The 16305-nt window shown below is 54.1% G+C and overlaps 1 protein-coding gene across 4 annotated transcripts in view; it reads left to right on the forward strand.

Moving 5' to 3' along the window:
* POLN (DNA polymerase nu) overlaps positions 1 to 16305 on the forward strand; it is a 161537-nt gene that overhangs the window by 142621 nt on the left and 2611 nt on the right. The window contains exons 19-23 of one of the 4 annotated variants that reach the window (XR_013533228.1): positions 5519 to 5650; positions 9648 to 9758; positions 10347 to 10425; positions 12455 to 12608; positions 15381 to 15448. Coding sequence is in view for 3 of the 4 variants with exons in the window: in XM_035294609.3 (XP_035150500.3) it covers positions 5519 to 5650; positions 9648 to 9758; positions 10347 to 10425; positions 15381 to 15690 (632 nt within the window). In the remaining variant the exon portion in view is untranslated. Of the gene's footprint in view, positions 1 to 5518; positions 5651 to 9647; positions 9759 to 10346; positions 10426 to 12454; positions 12673 to 15380; positions 15841 to 16305 lie in introns of those variants that run through there. The other 3 variants (XM_008993707.6, XM_035294609.3, XM_035294610.3) reach the window with 3 other exon arrangements.

The raw sequence follows: 16305 nt of genomic DNA on the forward strand, positions 1-16305 counted from the left end.
CTATGAAACTTTGTTTTGAAGAACTAGATTCTGTGAGTGGCAGTGGTGTGACATTGGGTTGATTCTCTTCAGAGCTGCTTGGTCCACTGCCTTCTCTCAGCCTCTTTCTTCTGTGCTGGACCCCTGAGCCTCCCTGGGGTCCCTGTCTTGGGGGAAACCATCACTGCCAAATTCTGTGAGAGTTTGTTGCCTTGCATCCTTGCTCTGGCATCTTGTGTTGCAAACATAACATTTGCTTCTGCTCTGCCAGCAAGACATCACCTCCCCAGTCCTGGGCCAGGCAACCTGGGCTTGATCCCAACCCTGTCACCTCCTTGACTGCGTGGTTTGTACAAGGCTCTCTGCCTCCTTGTGCCATCTCTTCCTGGGGAATGCTCTCATAGGGTGGTACGGTGGGTGGGGTATCAGCTGTCATCTCTGTCATCTGAGTCCTACTTCACTTCTGTGCCATGTCAATTAATGCTTCCAAGTGACTGATCTGTAGGTCTCCTGTGGCAGCCCTGGCCTTGTCTCTGGCTGGGGCAGCCACCCCATATCCAGCTAGGAGGAAGGATTGGAGGCTGAGCGTGCCGAGCACCTGCCGTGAGGCAGGCTGTGCCCCCACCTACCCAGAAAAAGGTGGCCTTCTCTGCCACCCCTTTGGCTCCTTCTGTAGTATTCACTCTCTTTCTTTCTTTTCTGGAGAGGAAAACAGCCACATTTCGTAAATAAGCAGTGAGTCATTAGCCTAATGTTGAAAAGGGTAATTTGGCTGCTCTTAGCTGTGACAGTGACACGAGTTCCCACCCTGAGCCTCCCATTGTTTCTGTCTGGCTTGACAGCTGGAATTACTGTGCATCTGCTGCTGTGGGCTCAGACTGTGTCTCTGTTCTCCTTGTGTTGGAAACTTTGTCACATGAGCTGGGACTCAGGAAGCCAGGTGAACTTGCCAGGCCTTCCAGGCTGCTGGGCACCCTTTGGAAATTCTCTAGAGGAGCTAGTTTTCAGTGGATTGCAGTGCCATGTTTTCACGTAACATACCTCTGAAGGGCCCACAAATGCTGGGGGCATGGGGCAGGGCATGGCTCCTACACATTCTTGAGAAATGGGTGACATGACCGTTGTGAAGACTGCGATGAAAACAGCAGAGGAGGCAGCAGGACTGTGTGAGAGGCAGGGGAGTGCCCCGGGTGCTGGATCTGTGTGCTCTGCCCCCACAGTCACTGTGGAGGAGCTGGCAGGGAGCACACGGAGTGACAGAGCAGCCACTGTCTGGGAGCCTTGACCCCAGAGGCTGGCTCACAGGCTTACTGCTCCTCCATCAGCCGACTGAATTCAGATGCCCATTAGCTTTGCAGGCACCTCCCCAGCCTTACGGGCCTGCTCACAGCTGCTGCTGGACCCAGCAGGAATCTGCCTTCTCCTGGAAGTAGCTCCTGACCCCTGGGTCTTGCTCTGAGCACCTATTGCTCCTAGAGTTGAGCCCTTGAGTCTTCTCAGGTGACTCCATGACTCCGAAGTTAACCTCCACATCCAATCATTGTGCAATCAACAGGCCTGTGCTAAGTGCATGTCATCTGGCCTGGGGCCTGCTCCCAAGGACTTGCTCCCAAGGACTTGCGGCCACCAGCAGAGACCCAGGAGAAGGCCTGGGCACACAGACTATGCCATCAGTGCATCTGCAGGAATCCCTGGTGCCAAGGGAGCCAAGGGAGGGCCCCAGCCTGGGGAGAGTCGGGAGAGTTCAGGGGCCAGCCTAGACCAGCAACCCCTGAGCTGAGTTTTGAAAGCAGTATAGGACTTAATGTCACATCTGTTCCAGCTAGACCAGCCACGTTCCCGAAGGCCCACTGTGTGCAGGCACCTGCTTGGCCCTAGAGACACAAGCAGAAGTGAAAACCTGTCAGCAACATGTGTGGGGCAGAAGGGCATATGGAGAAAAGGGAGTGAAGACTCCATGCTGAAGTTAAAATTGTAGCACACACACATACCTAGACTCATGTGTGCTCACCAGACAGGATTAGCTGTCTGGGAAGAGTCCAGTTATGTGTTCATGTAGGATGTCAGAGGAGGGAGTACTCAGTGCCCCCAGCATGCAGATCTCTCAGGGCCTGTGTGTAAAACGGGATCAACGGAATGACAGCACGAGGGCAAGTTCTATGAAAAGAAGGAGCAGTCCACAGGAAGCATGGGACAGAGAAATCCCCACAGAGCCAGAAGCAAACCTGCTTGGGGAAGGGACAGCAGCCTTTTAGCATGACAGTCCCACTGCTAAGAGTGTCCAAGGAGTGAGGAGCAAGGATCCAGGGCCTGGGAGGCCTCTCAGACCCTCAAGCTCCATATTAGTCTCTCATCCTTGCTGCTGTGGAACCACTGTGCCGTCTGCACTCTTCATGCATAGGGACTGGGGCCACCCACTGCTCTTTGGAGATCCTGGCAGCTCCACAGAAGAAAGGAAAGGGATTCTCCCTCGGCCATAAGAATTTAGAAAGAGAGGCATGACTTATGATGGCCAAGTCGCTCCCAGTAGAGCAGCCATCCCACAGGGATCAACTACAAACTGGAAAATGTATAGAAAGACAACTACTCAGAGGCACTGGGAAGCGACCAGAGCAGCAGAAACTGGAGGTCACCTGACACCTGGAAGAAAGGAATGGTGAACTCTCATTCTCTAGCTCCTCACCTGAAGGCAACCTCACTTGATGCTGTGTGGATAGAAACTCTGCTAGGAACGTGCAATCCTACTAGCTTGAATAACTGGAGGACAGAGTTCTGGGCAACCAGAGAATCTGGAAAGTGAAGGGAGAAATTCCAGAAAGAAGAGAGCCAGGAAATGAGGCCAAGTTGTAGGCACGAACTCTGCTCAGATCTTGGCTGACCCCTAACTATACATGAATGGGGCAGACTTCAAACAACCCAGAAGCCAAGGCAAAAGGACTGACCTGAGATTCCAGTGTTTTCCCACTGCAAGGAGACAGAGTTTGAAGTTCGATTTTAGCTGAACTAAGTGCCCCTTTAAAAAGAACTAGGACTCCTTGGCCAGGCATGGTGGGCATACATCTGTGGACCAGCCACTCAGAAGGCTGAGGCAGGAGGATTGCATGAGCCCAGGAGTTGAAGGCTGCAGCGAGCTATGATCACACCATTGCCCTCCAGCCTGGGTACGAACAAGACACTGTTTCAAAAAAAACATAGCACTCCTTAGAAGAACATAACAGGGTCCAAAACTCTACACATATCTTACACGATGTCCAGCACACAACCCCAAATTCCTAAACAGGAAGAAACAGAATAACTTGACCATACTCAAGAAAAGGCAATCATGGAAGCAGATCCCGAGATGACTCGGATGTTAGAATTAACAGACAAGGATTTTAAAGTTGCTATTAATAACTAAGCTCGAGGAAGTAAAAGAAAATATGCTCACAATAAATGAAAAAAGGAAAACTTCAACAAATAAAATTCTAAAATGGAAATTCTAGAACTGAAAACTGCATACCCCAAATAAAAAATTTGGCCAGGTGTGGTGGCTCATGTGTGTAATCCCAATACTTTGGGAGGCCAAGGTGGATGGATCACAAGATCAGGAGTTCAAGACCAGCCTGACCAACATGGTGAAACCTTGTCTCTTCTTTAAAAAAAAAAAAAAAATTAACCAGGCATGGTAATCCCAGCTACTCAGGAGGCTGAGGCAGGAGAATCACTTAAACCCAGTAGGCAGAGGTTGCAGTGAGCTGAGATCGCACCACTGCACTCCAGTCTGGGCGACAGAAGGAGACTCCATCTCAAAAAAATTCACCATATGGGCTTAACAGCAGACTGGAGGTAAGAAAAGATTTATCTAAGAAGCTACTGAAGGCAAGTCCCATCTGGCTGACCTTGTGTGTCTAGCTGCCATCTGACTTCTTTCTGAGAGCCAATGGAATTTTTCATTGCAGTGCCATAGCTGAGGCACTAGGTAAGTGTGGTAATTGGAATTTGACAGAAAGAAAGAGCCATAGATGAATTATTTCAGTAAAAGTATAGCAAAACACATAACTTATTTGTGAAGATATCACAATAATAGGTCTTAAGCCGTAAAAGGGATATTGGAGATTTTTCTTTTCCAGCCAAATGGTGCCAATTCATCAGTCCATCTGGGCATAAGAAGGATCATAACTTTATCCCTCTCTGCTGGGGTAAACTTTGGGAGGACAGGGTACCCAACCTTCCAACGCTTGCTGGCAAAGCAGCAGAAGCAAATACCTGCCCTTTCACTTTCCCAAGACTTGAATATTCTCTCTATCCAGAGCTGCTGTGCCATCAGCTGGCCAGGGCCAGGAGTAGCCTGGCTGAAAGGAGGGCTGGATAAGAGAGGCCAGTCGATCCCATTCCTCCAGAGGGTTCTTCCCTGCTCTTCACAGACCCAACACCTTCACCCTCTGGGCCACGTTTTCTGCACCATCCTGTCCAGAGGTCCCTGGAGCACCATGTAGGACAACCCCAGAGTTAACCTCGCACAGAGGACAGCAAAACCACTGCTGGTCCCAGACATGCTGCCCCCGGGAAGGCAGGTCTTCAGGCTGCTTGTCTCTCTGGGGTTCCTTCTAATGATACACCACTCCCCAGAGCCACGGCTTTCCCTGTGATCCCACTGTCAAGTGAGGGATGATGTCCTCATGGATTCCTCATTCTCTATTTACACCGTTATTCTCTTCTGGAGGAAAACGGGAGGGAATGAGTGTATATTGAGTACCAAGTAGGAACCACGCACTGCTTAGAGCTTCCCATGCCTTGGATCATGGGGCTCCCAGCTGGGGATAAGGGCTCTCGTTCCTAATATACAGTGAAGGAACAGCCTTTGCTGTGGGCCAGGCAACATCCCCAGGGCCACACAGAACCTCCTGGTGGGACTGGGCCCAGAGCCAGGCTTCTGTGGTCACTGAACCTGCTCACATGCTTGCTGGAACTCAGCTGCTGCCCAGCCAAGGACCTTTATTTCTTTTCAGTAAATAGAAACAAGTCCTCACTTTGTTACCCAGACTGATCTTGAACTCCTGATCTCAAGTGATCTGCCCACCTCTGCCTCCTAAAGTGCTGGGATTACAGGCGTGAGCCACCATGCCTGGCCCAACCAGAGACATTTCTACCAGCAGCATCACAGGAACACCTGCATCCTCTAGAACAAAATAGTGAACCCCTGAGGACCATTTTCTCGCGCTTTGGCCGTGGAACTTTCCCTTCCTCTTTTCGTCTGTGCCCCACTCTAACATTCATAGTTCTGGAATTGGGTCTCCCCCTAGCCACACTGGGAGGAGGGACCGTATCTACTTCACCACCATGTCACCTGAAATACCTGGCAGGCACTGAGTCAATATCACTGAATAAATACATGTGTCGCAGGCCCCAGTCCAGAGTGATTGGCACCTAGCCAACGCCAACTTCATCCCAACCCATCAGAAAAGACCAGTGCTGCCAACTGGACCCAACTTACTGAGCCCATGCCCGTGGTCATAGCTGGTTTGAGTGAGGCCTTGACATGCATCTCTCTGACTGACAGGAAAGGAGCGGCTTGCTGCTTGCCTTGGAGTTCCTGTTCAGGAAGCTGCGCAGTTTTTGGAGAGTTTTTTGCAGAAGTACAAGAAAATCAAGGACTTTGCCCAAGCAGCTATTGCTCAGTGCCACCAGACAGGTGAGTTGGCCACAGCCAGAGCTCCCTGCACCCTGCTCACCCTCTGTGGGAGAATAGAGGGACAGCTGGGTAGGTGGTGTGTGGATGGGCCCTGGGTCCTGAGGTTGGTTGGGGGCCTGGGTGAATCCTCAGCTCTTGTTGAACAAATAGGGCTGAAGATTCCACATGAGAAGGGACCAGAGTCTGGGTGGCTTGAAGAAGCACAGTGAACAAACTCGAGTGACCAGGTGGTAGATGGGCAGGCAAGTAAAAACAGATACAAGCCTGCACCTGGAAAGGGAGAACATGGATTCTTATGGAAAGCACTGGTGCGTTTACAAATATCACCACAATCAAGTCACAAAGGAAACCAAAATGAACTTCAAAGAATACCAAGTAGAACGTATTCTGTGACCAGGGTGCAGTGAAAGGCGGTTGCATATATGTCTGTCTGCGTCTGTGTAGCGTCCTTCCGTCTGCCTATTTGGAATTGGTTATACGCCTCATGATTTAGGATTAAAAAAAGAAATCCGAAGAAAATGACAAAAATGTTAGAAACAAATTGCAGTAAACGTATCTCGTCAGGAACTGGGGTATGGCTAAGCTGACACCTCACTCAGACATAAAGGAATCTTTTAAAGGTGTATTTTTAAAAGAAAGAGAAAGTTGTGAGCGTAAATGAGTTGTGTTCTACACAAGAAATCTGGAAAAGAGCAGCCGAGAAAAGGAGGAAGTCAGTGGGAGAGCAGAAATTAATAAACAACAGAGAGGAAGACGACTAGCCGGCAGAGGAGAGGCGCTCACAGCACTCAGCACTCACAAGTGAGGAAATCAGCCAAGAGCGGGCCTCAGCAGGACCAGCATCCTAGATGTCGTGGCCTGTGTCCTCTGGGTGCAGCCTCGGGGACCCTCTCCATGAGCCTCTCCCAGTGACTCACTGATGACTTTTCATTCTGGGGCCTGTACCCAAGCCCCATGAGCTCCAGGCAGCCCAGCTACAGGCTCCTCATTGGTCTGACAGCAGATGGGCAGGTGGGTAGCATCTGTGCCACAGCCTAGGCTAGCCCAGAAGGGGAGCCTCCATGGCACCTGAGACATAAGCTCCGTGCTCCCCTGGAGTTTACAGTCCTTGGGGGACACGGTGAATCCACAAGCATCTAGACAAGGACAGGAAGGTGGTGTCCAGCTGTGAAAGGAACAGTGGCCCCAAGGGAGGTGTGCCAGCCTCGGCCTCACAGAGCCAGCCACTTGAGCAGAGGCAGGAAGGGCCAGAAGGAGTGCCAGCGTGGGCAGGTGGGCCAGAGAACAGGTAGGGCCAGGTAAACCCAGACCACGCATGACACTCCATGCAGAAAGAACCTAAGCTTTGTCCTTCAAAAATGACTCCTGTCACAATGTGGGAAAGAGATTTGAGATGCAGTCAGAGCCACCCCTGAGAACAGTCTAGAAGCATGCAGGCATTAACATAGTAACTGAGGAGGGGCAGAGGGAGAATGGCGGGTAAGATGTTAGGAGGCATCAACAGCTCAGGAGCCAGCAGGGATCTCAGATGCCTCTCTGGCCACCAGCATGAAGGGGCCAAGCCCCCAGGGGTCAGTGCTCTCCACAGGACACTTGGCCTGCCCCAGCTAATGCTGACTATGATGCTGGCCTCTCCAAGGCCCTGGGAGAGGCCTGCAATGTGCTCACGTCCCTCTGCATTTCGTAAATGTGTCAAAAGCGAGGGGTTTTTAACTATATCTTGCTGGGACTGCTGACTCCAGCGCTCCAGCTTTCTCCACCACTCACCTTTCTATGCCAGGTGGCATCAGTGGGGCCACAGCCAGTTGAGCTGGCACCTCATTTAATGTGGATTTTTCCTGCTGATGTTCCTGTGGTCCCTTCTTTCTCTGTATGTGGTGTGGTCTCAATGAGTGGAAGAGACATGGATCCAGACTGGAGAGGCAGATGCAGCTGGATTTTGCAAGCCAGAGTGTCAGAGAAGAGGGAGCAACAGAGAGGGAGAGAGAGCACTTCATAAATCATCAGGGAATTCCCCTTTGTGTCTGTGTTTGAACACTAAGATACACATACATCAAGTGCCATCCTGGCACAGGAGTGGCTTCCGAGAGCATCGGTGCCATGCCAGTATCACCACAAAGGGCCAGGGCCAGAGGGCATCTCGAGTATGAACAGGAACTACAGGCACTTGCACTGGAGGTGCTGGGCGAAGAAGAAATGAGGTCTGATGTGAATGGAACCAGGAGACTTCTGCCTTCGGCCACAAGGGAGTCACCAGCTTCAGACTCTGCACCCACCGTGAAGAACCAGAAAACAGCAAAACAGCTAGAGCAGCCGTTTCCAGCACTAGATAGGGGCTAGGGTATTGCTCTGTTCTTTGAGAGAAAAGACCCAAATGAGCTGAGTCCCATGAACACTCTGTGTCTGGAGGCACAGCCTACATGTGGAGGGGACCACAGAGACTGCAGTGGTCTCAATGAGTGGAAGAGACATGGATCCAGACTGGAGAGGCAGATGCAGCTGGATTTTGCAAGCCAGAGTGTCAGAGAAGAAGGAGCAACAGAGAGGGAGAGAGAGCGCTTCGTAAATCATCAGGGAATTCCCCTTTGTGTCTGTGTTTGAACACTAAGATACACATACATCAAGTGCAATGCTATGGACTAAGCACAAAAGCTGCTGGGGAGCAGTAAGCTGGATGATTCTGGAGTTCACATGGGACTGGGAGATGTTTGAGTTCTGACCATCCAGAGTGGGGAGTCCTTGTTAGACACCTGGGGCATTCAGCAGAGACCTCAGAAGGGTCATGCTTTAGAGGCAGGTCTAGACTAGCCCTAGATTACAGCTATTCTAAATCCACTCTAACAAAGCTTAGATGCAAACTGCAAAAGGATTGAGATGGCTGGCAAGTAACTTAAGTCTGCCAAAACACCCTCAAAAGGAAGACAGTACACCCTAGCATTCAACACATAAAATTCACAATGCCCAGCATCCGGTCAAAAATCGCTAGACTGATAAACCAGCAGGAGCTGAAAGGGACAAGTCAGAGCAGAGGCTCTCTCATGTCCTCACTGCCAGTCCCTCCTAGGAATCTTGTTTATTACCTGGCATGTAGCAGGTACTCAATCCCTTGTCACTTTCATGATTATTATAGATGTGGGAAATTCTTCTTGCCCTTAGTCACAAGGGGAGGATTTATTTCCCACCAATACCTAGTTAAACCAGAAGTCCTCACTGGTCAGGAATATAGTCAGCTAACACTATTTTCTTTAAAAAGAGCCCCCAAATTGCATACAATTCAGGCCGCACAAGATTGTATCTGCCCAATTCAGGGTGTAGACCTGACTCAGACATCCTCCTCCTTGAGGATGTGGGCTCACCCCTTTCTCCCCCATTCCACACAGTCTAAAGCCTCCACATGGCTTTGCAAAAGGTGCCCTCCCTCATCCTATGTGAGATCCAGGTGCAGCTAGAAGTCAGGAGCATGCAGAACTGAGAGTGCAGAGTGCAGCCAGGGGCAAGTAGCTCCCCACTGGAATCCCAGAGCTTTGGGAGGCTGAGGCAGGTGGATCACCTAAGGTCAGGAGTTCGAGACTAGCCTGGCCAACTTGGCGAAACCCTGTCTCTACTAAAAATACCAAAAATTAGCTGGGCATGGTGGCAAGCACCTGTAATCCCAGCTCTTCAGGAGGCTGAGGCAGGAAAATTGCTTGAACCCAGAAGGAGGAGGCTGCATTGAGCCGAGATTATGCCACTGCACTCCAGCCTGGGTGACAGAGTCTCACTCTGTCTCAAAAAAAAAAAAAAAAAAAAAAAGTACAGAGCGCCCAGCAGCAGACCCTCGCTTTCCCACTGCAGAGCCCACCCACCCCAGAGATAGACCCAAAGGGCCTGGGGGAGGCTTGGAGTCTTCACTGCAGTTCAGCTGTCCCTCTGGGGCCTCTGGACCTGGCCCAAGGGAGGTGCACCTGCTGTGGCACCTGTTTCTGTCTCTCATCTGCTTTTGCTCTGTGTGACCCAGGCTATATGGTGTCCATCATGGGCAGAAGGAGACCCCTGCCGAGGATTCATGCTCGTGACCAGCAGCTCCAGGCACAAGCAGAGCGACAGGCAGTGAACTTCGTGGTGCAAGGTACCAGGACCTCCTACCCTGTCCCTGTAGTTCTGTGTCCATTTGCTTCTTGGATTTTGCAGCCGCAGGGCTGGGTGGCACCCACAGGTCATTGTGGTATTTCCTGCTCCTCACAAACCTCCTTGCAGGAGCTTGTGCTGCCTGGGTCCTGCCTGGCAGTTACTGTCAGGGGCGTGAGGGGACACGGCCACCTTTGTAGCTAGGATGCCTCCCCCAAGAGCCAGGCCCAGGTGGTGCTGTTCCCCATAACTGCAGGTGGGAAACTGAGGCTTTAGGAGTTTAGCAGACCTGGAGCTCAGTCCCTTGGTGCTTGGCCTAGGCTCTTCCATTCTCCCCATGCATGCCTGGCAGGGGTGAGGCTTCCAGGAATAAGGCACCCAAAACCCAGGTGCCCTGTAGCAGCAAGAGGGCAGGAGGAGTGAGGAAGAAGCGGCTACCTGTGGTTGCCTATGGTCTCAGCACTCAGACGGCTCAGAGCCTGCACCTCTGTGTGGAGGTGCCTGAGAGCCGCGGCAACAGTGCCAAGTGCTGAGTGCACCACGCACCACGTGCCATGGGACTTTGACACAGCACCCGCGTGCCCCACAGGCTCCGCCGCTGACCTCTGCAAGCTGGCCATGATCCGTGTCTTCGCTGCAGTGGCTGCTTCCCACACCTTGACGGCCAGGTCAGTGGGTAGCAGTCAGCCTGCCTGGGCCTCAGCCCTTCTCCAGGCTTGGGTGGGAAGGTTGGTGTTCTGTGGGAAAACCCTCTGGGGGCTTGAGATTCCGACAGCCCACCATCTCTGCTCCAAGGGCCCCATCCCCTCCCAAGGCTCTCAGCCCATGGAAGGCCCTGGGGGCTAATCACAGCAGGCACGCAGGAAACAGCCCACCTCCCACCAGCGTGGGGCGCAGATGAGGCCTCCCCTCCCCAGACAGAAATGGTGCCCACCCCACAGGAAGGCAAACACCTCAACCCCTTGGGCAGGACCCTGGGGGCTCCAAACTGCCCCCACTCCTACCTGTTGCTGCTACCAGTGCCAGGCAGTGGTGCTCCACATCCAGCTCTGGCTGAAGCCCCGAGCCCCAAGCCAACATTCAGATGAGCCTCAGTGGTGGGGGCTCCACCGTGGCTGTCCCCCAGGCCATAGCTCTCTCAGGCCTCTGTCCCTGCCTCAGTGATTCCCCCAGGCACATACCTCCGGAGCTTGGGTAGCCAGGGAACAAGCAGCCCTTGCCCAGCCACCTCCTCCCCGCCAGCCAAAGCCACCCAGACACCTCCTTTCCTCGTTCTCCTTGTGGGGGGATCGCTTCAGGAATCTCCAAGCCCCTCCCGGGAGCTAACCTGCCTCAGCCCCCACAATGTCAGCTCCCAGAGGGCCTGTTGCCCTCTGTCCCACCCATGGATGTTTTCCTACCCCACCCTAAGGGCCCTCAAGCTCTTGGCGCCAGTCCCTCGGGGACAGCCTCTGCAGACCAGGTACACCTGCCACTGCAGATGCATCCGGGAGGGGAGCCCAGGGAGGGCTGAGGCAGCGGCTTCTGGAGTATAAGATGTGGCCCAGGCCTCCCTGGTGTGCCCAACCCTGCCTTTGGGTTACAGGTCCTGCCTACCTGTGGCCGCTCTTTTCCATCTGAGCTTACAACTTTCTCTTGACTTTTGATACTATTTTACATTCTCGAGGCATGATTTTTTTGCCTTATCAGAGATCTCTCATCTCTGTTTAAAAGCAGCCTCCTATGTCTTCACGAACTCCCTCCTGTCACTGGCTTTCAAGCCTGTGCTCTTCCGGGGATTTCAGCGACTTTGTTCAGAAGTGTGTCCCCATCACTGGCCCTGCCCAGGCTGAGGTGTGATACCCAGCAACGGAGAGCAGGGGGTGGTCCCTAAGCCCACTGAAGCCTAGATGGCTCCTCCCCTTGCAGCCTCTCTCGGTACTTCCTCTGGCCCACAGTCACCCTAAAGCTCCAGGGAAAAGAAGCCCAGAAGGAGGCCGCAGCCCAGGCTGTCATCCCAGGGAGGGAGAATACCTGAGGCCCCACAGGCTCTGAGCACTGCCCCAGGCTCTGCTCACAGCCTCACTGTGGCTGTCAGTGCTGCTCACTGCAGTAACTGAAGTGATCAGGAGTGGGGCATGAGAAGATCCACTCTCAGCTAGGCATGGTGGCTCAAGCCTGTAATCCCAGGACTTTGGGAGGCCGAGGCAGGTGGATCACTTCAGCTCAGGAGTTTGTGACCAACATATTTGTTGCCTGGGCAACATAGTGAAACCCAACTCTTAAAAAAAAAAAAAAAAAAAAAAAAAAAAGCTGGCCATAGTGGTGCACACCTGTAGTCCCAGCTATTCAGGAGGCTGAAGTGAGAGGATCACCTGAGCCTGGGAGGTCGAGGCTGCAGTGAGCCATAATCACACCACTGCACTCCAACCTGGGCAACAGAGCAAGACCCTGCCTCAAAAACAGAACAAGTCGGTTCCCTTTCAGCCCTTGTGGAATTGGTACAGGAAGTTGGCATGTGAGGAGTTGGGGTCTCTCTGTTGCTGGCTGAGTCCTTCTGAAAGCTGAACAGAACTTCTTACTCAGGAACTAGTCACCTTTCTGTCAGCCCTCAGCTGTCTTGAAGAAACGCTTCTCATAGCAAAATGCAAAGCAGACTTGTATGGAATATTGGACACGCCACTGTCTACATTTTGTGTATGTGATTTCTTCTTCCAGGACCAATGTGAAAGACTGTGGATGGTATCTGGAAGGGACAGTGAAGGCTCAGGGTGGCCTGGCATCTGCCTGAAGTGGCAGACGTGAAACTCGATCACTGGGAAGCACACGGTGACCCTAGAGCCTCATCTGGCCACCCCAGGGGTCTACCCAGGTGGGCTGGGGCCACAGGACAGTCCCCATTCACACCCACAGTCCCTGTGACAGGGAAATGGCGTTCGTTCACGCCTCTCAGTCCACATCCTGCAAGGACTGGAGAGGTGGGACCCAGAACAGGAGGCTGGCGGCCAGTGTTCACAGGCCTGCACCAGCAGCTTGGTCTCCAGTCTGTTCTGACGCAGGCCCTTTATGCAAAGGCCTTCCTGGGTTTCAGAAAGTGTCGGTGCTCCTGTGCTCCCTCCCCTGGGCCTCCTCAAGGCGGGTCGGCATGGAGACATCAGGCCTCAGTACTCTCAGGATGAGTCCTCAAAGCAGCTCAGCGGGGCTGGGGGCGTCCCTCGCAAGGGAGCTGCAGGCCCCAGACAGGGCAATATGGTGAGGCTCTTCTGGAACGTTCTCCTACTGGTGCAGTGATCTCAGTCAGGCTGTCCAGATGCAGGACATGGCAGCTCTGTGGGCCAACCCTCAGGAGCAGGGATGAGAAGTTGCAGCAGAGGTCCGCACCCTTCCGGAACCCAGCAGATCCAAGGCCCTGCATTCACCTGCCCCACACAGAGACGACGGGTGTCCTCCTTCTTCTTCCTGCGCCCCATTTCCCAGCTAGAAGCACAGTCATGTCTCAGTGGCTGCGAGAATGATGTGTGACTGACAACTACACCTATTCTTAGGTTCCTGCCACACCAGCAGTTCGGAATTTCACAATGTAATTTCAAGAAGTGTGAAAAACGCTTCTGCTAAATCTGGAAAAAGTTACAAGTGCCTTTTCTGAGGCTTCTGCCCATTTGAAAAGTAAGTCCTCTTGGGAGCCCAAGACTTCTGCCCCAGACTTTGAAGTTACTGTAAGAAAAGCTTGCTAGTGCTGACAGCCTGGGCTCTCTTGCCCCTCTGACTTCTGGAAGGGCAGTGCCCATGTTCCCTGGCCAGAGGCTTCACATAAAGCGCACGCCCACCTTCCCTCCCTGCGGCAGCCTGCACGAGGGCGTGAGCACCACCGTACTAGTGTCCTGTGGATGTACACCACGAGGACGTGCACTTGGTGATCAGGGACACAGGCCCAAGCTACAGCAGCTGAGACTCCAGAAGGCAGCTTTTTCTCCCACCATGAGAACTCCAGAGAACAGTGGTCGCTGACTTTGTTTCAGAGGCTCAGAGCAGCAGGCCCGAAGTTCCTCTGGCTCCTTGCCGTTCCCTCCTGGTGCTATGATGGAGGTTGCTGCTCCAGCCATCACACCTTCCAGGCAAACGGAGAAAGTGGTAATGGTCAGAAGAGCATCTGTCCCTGGCAGCCCTTCGAAGTCAGCCTTTTAAAGAGCCTTCCTTTCAAGAGCTTTGCTGGAGTCTCCTTTTCCATCCCACTCCTTTCCTCCCTCCCTGCTAAGGGAAAAATAATAATAATAGCCTCCTTGAAAGTTGAAGGGAATAGTCCTGGGCCACCCTGCCTGAGACAGAGCCTGGGAAATGTCCTTTGTAGCTGAGGACACAGCCCCACCTCCACCCCACCCACCCAGCAACAAAGGGGCCAACATGAAGGAAGAGAGGAAGGGCGGATTGGGGCAGGTCACCTGAAATCTCTGCTGCAAAGCCCACGTCTCCTGCGGAAAGTGAAAGCACGGCCAACCTCTACCCTGGGGCTTGAAGGCTGCCCCTAATCCCAGCTCATCTCCGTCACGTGCCCGTGACCACTGCTGGGCGAGGGCTCCCGTGTAGCCCAGCTCCTTAGGGCCCTGGGCCTGCTGTGCCCCCATCTGTGCCTGCCAAGGATGGGCAGCAAGGGCAAGGATAGGATGTGACCCTGCCCCTGAAGGCTCGATCCAGACGACAGAGCCAAGGTCCCACAGAGGACAGAGAGCATGGGACCCCTTGACACCCCATCCTTCCCAGCAGCTCATCCTGTGAGTCACCCACACTGCACATCCCCTCCTGAGGGCACAAGGCGAACTGCCTGAGTCCACCCCTCTGGAGGGGCTGATACTGGGTCTGGCACATCACCAAGATTTGAGGCATCATCTGCCCAAGGTGTGTGTCACCGGTTTGCAAGGAGTGTGTGGAGCCGCAGAGCGCAGCCCCTGAGCCCATGATCCATCTGCCTTGTACGCACTTGCACTTGAGTTTGAATCTGTCCCACCCCAGGGACCCACCCTGCATTTCACCTGAATCTCCTCCCACTCGGGTCCCACTTATCTCCCTGACACCCTGGGAGGGGCACCTGAGGGGCTCCAGGAAGGAGGCTGGGGAAGGGTGGGCCTGGCTGGGGCAGCGGGATGTACACTAGAGCAAGGCCTCCAGTGCAGGAGCCGGGAATGAGCGCCCAGCCTTTCCGAGAGGCCCTGAGGGTGCAGGAAGCCAGGATGTCCATGAGGCTCGCCGAGTCAGGGCCCCACAGCAGTTCTCAAGGGGCTATTTCTCCATCCCTGCCCAGACTGTTCAGAACATGAATTGCTCACCCCCATGGGACCTACCTGGGTGTGGCGGACATGGGGCGCTCAGCCTCTCCTGCTGGGCATGCCACCTGCTTCCTCGACAATGACCAGAGTCACTTCCAACCAGCCTGTCTCCCTATCGCCCCTTCCCCCAGCTTCCCAGAGCTGTCCTGGTGACAGTGGGTGGCCTCGGGCAGTGGTGCCCCTGGGCTGGGTCCCCCCCGCTATGCCTCACAGCGCCACATTCTCTTGGGCCCCAGTGCCAGAATCCCATTTCAGAAACCGTGGGGATGGTCCCCCGCCCCAGAGTCCTGGCCTCCCAGGGTGACTCCCTCCCTCCTTGCCAGGCTGGTGGCCCAGATCCATGACGAGCTGCTGTTTGAAGTGGAAGACTCGCAGATCCCGGAGTGTGCAGGTAGCACAGGGTTGCCTGGACTTCACAAAGGGCTGAGGGGAAGCTCGATGGCCCATGGCACAGCCCAGGAAAGCCCTCCCGGCTGTCGGCCCTTTCACAGCACCTGCTCCGCCTCATGCTGCTGTGTCACCTGGGTCCTGGCAGGCAGAGGGGCCAGCCTGGGTGTGGGGACCCTTGAAAGGCTTAAGTGGGGTCCAGCCTGGGCCACCAGCCTCCCAGAGAGCACCGGGTGCTCTAGCTGACTGGAGCTCCGGAGAGCAGCTGCAGACACCCAAGGCCGCTTTGTCTGAGGCCCAAGGCCTCCATGTCTTGGGGGTCTGGAAAGATGGGGAGTAGGCACTGGTACCACCCAGGCTGACTGGGGACCAGGCTGCAGAGCTGGCAGCAGCTGTTCTTGTTGGGGTGTTGGAGTCTCTGAGGCTCCTCAGGCTCAGCACAGACTTCAGGCCTGGGTCCCATCCTGCCCCACAGGCCACCCCTCTCTGCTGAGCTACATGGCCCACAGGTGAGTGAGCTCAGGCAGAGTCACCCCAGCCATCAGTCCAAGGGGTTCTTTGAAGCCAAGGATCTCTCTCTCCCTAGGGAGGGCCAGGACCTCCCCACAACACCCAGCCACTGGTCCCATGGAGGATCCCATTGTGGCCTCATGGGTGAGATGGGAGAGCAGGTGCCCACGTGGAGCTGGGCCCCCGACTCTCCAGGCCAGAGCTGTAACCGGCTGGGGCAGCTTCACGGGTTGGGAGAAGAGGTACAGGGGGCATCAGGGCTGGAAGCTTCCGGCACCAATTCCCAAGGGGCAGTCACCATGCCCTCCTAGCCCCACACCCACCAGTTCTTACCCTTAGGGGTGTGAGGCT

This window comes from Callithrix jacchus, chromosome 3 (assembly GCF_049354715.1).
Source record: "Callithrix jacchus isolate 240 chromosome 3, calJac240_pri, whole genome shotgun sequence".
Taxonomy (NCBI): Eukaryota; Metazoa; Chordata; class Mammalia; order Primates; family Cebidae; genus Callithrix; species Callithrix jacchus.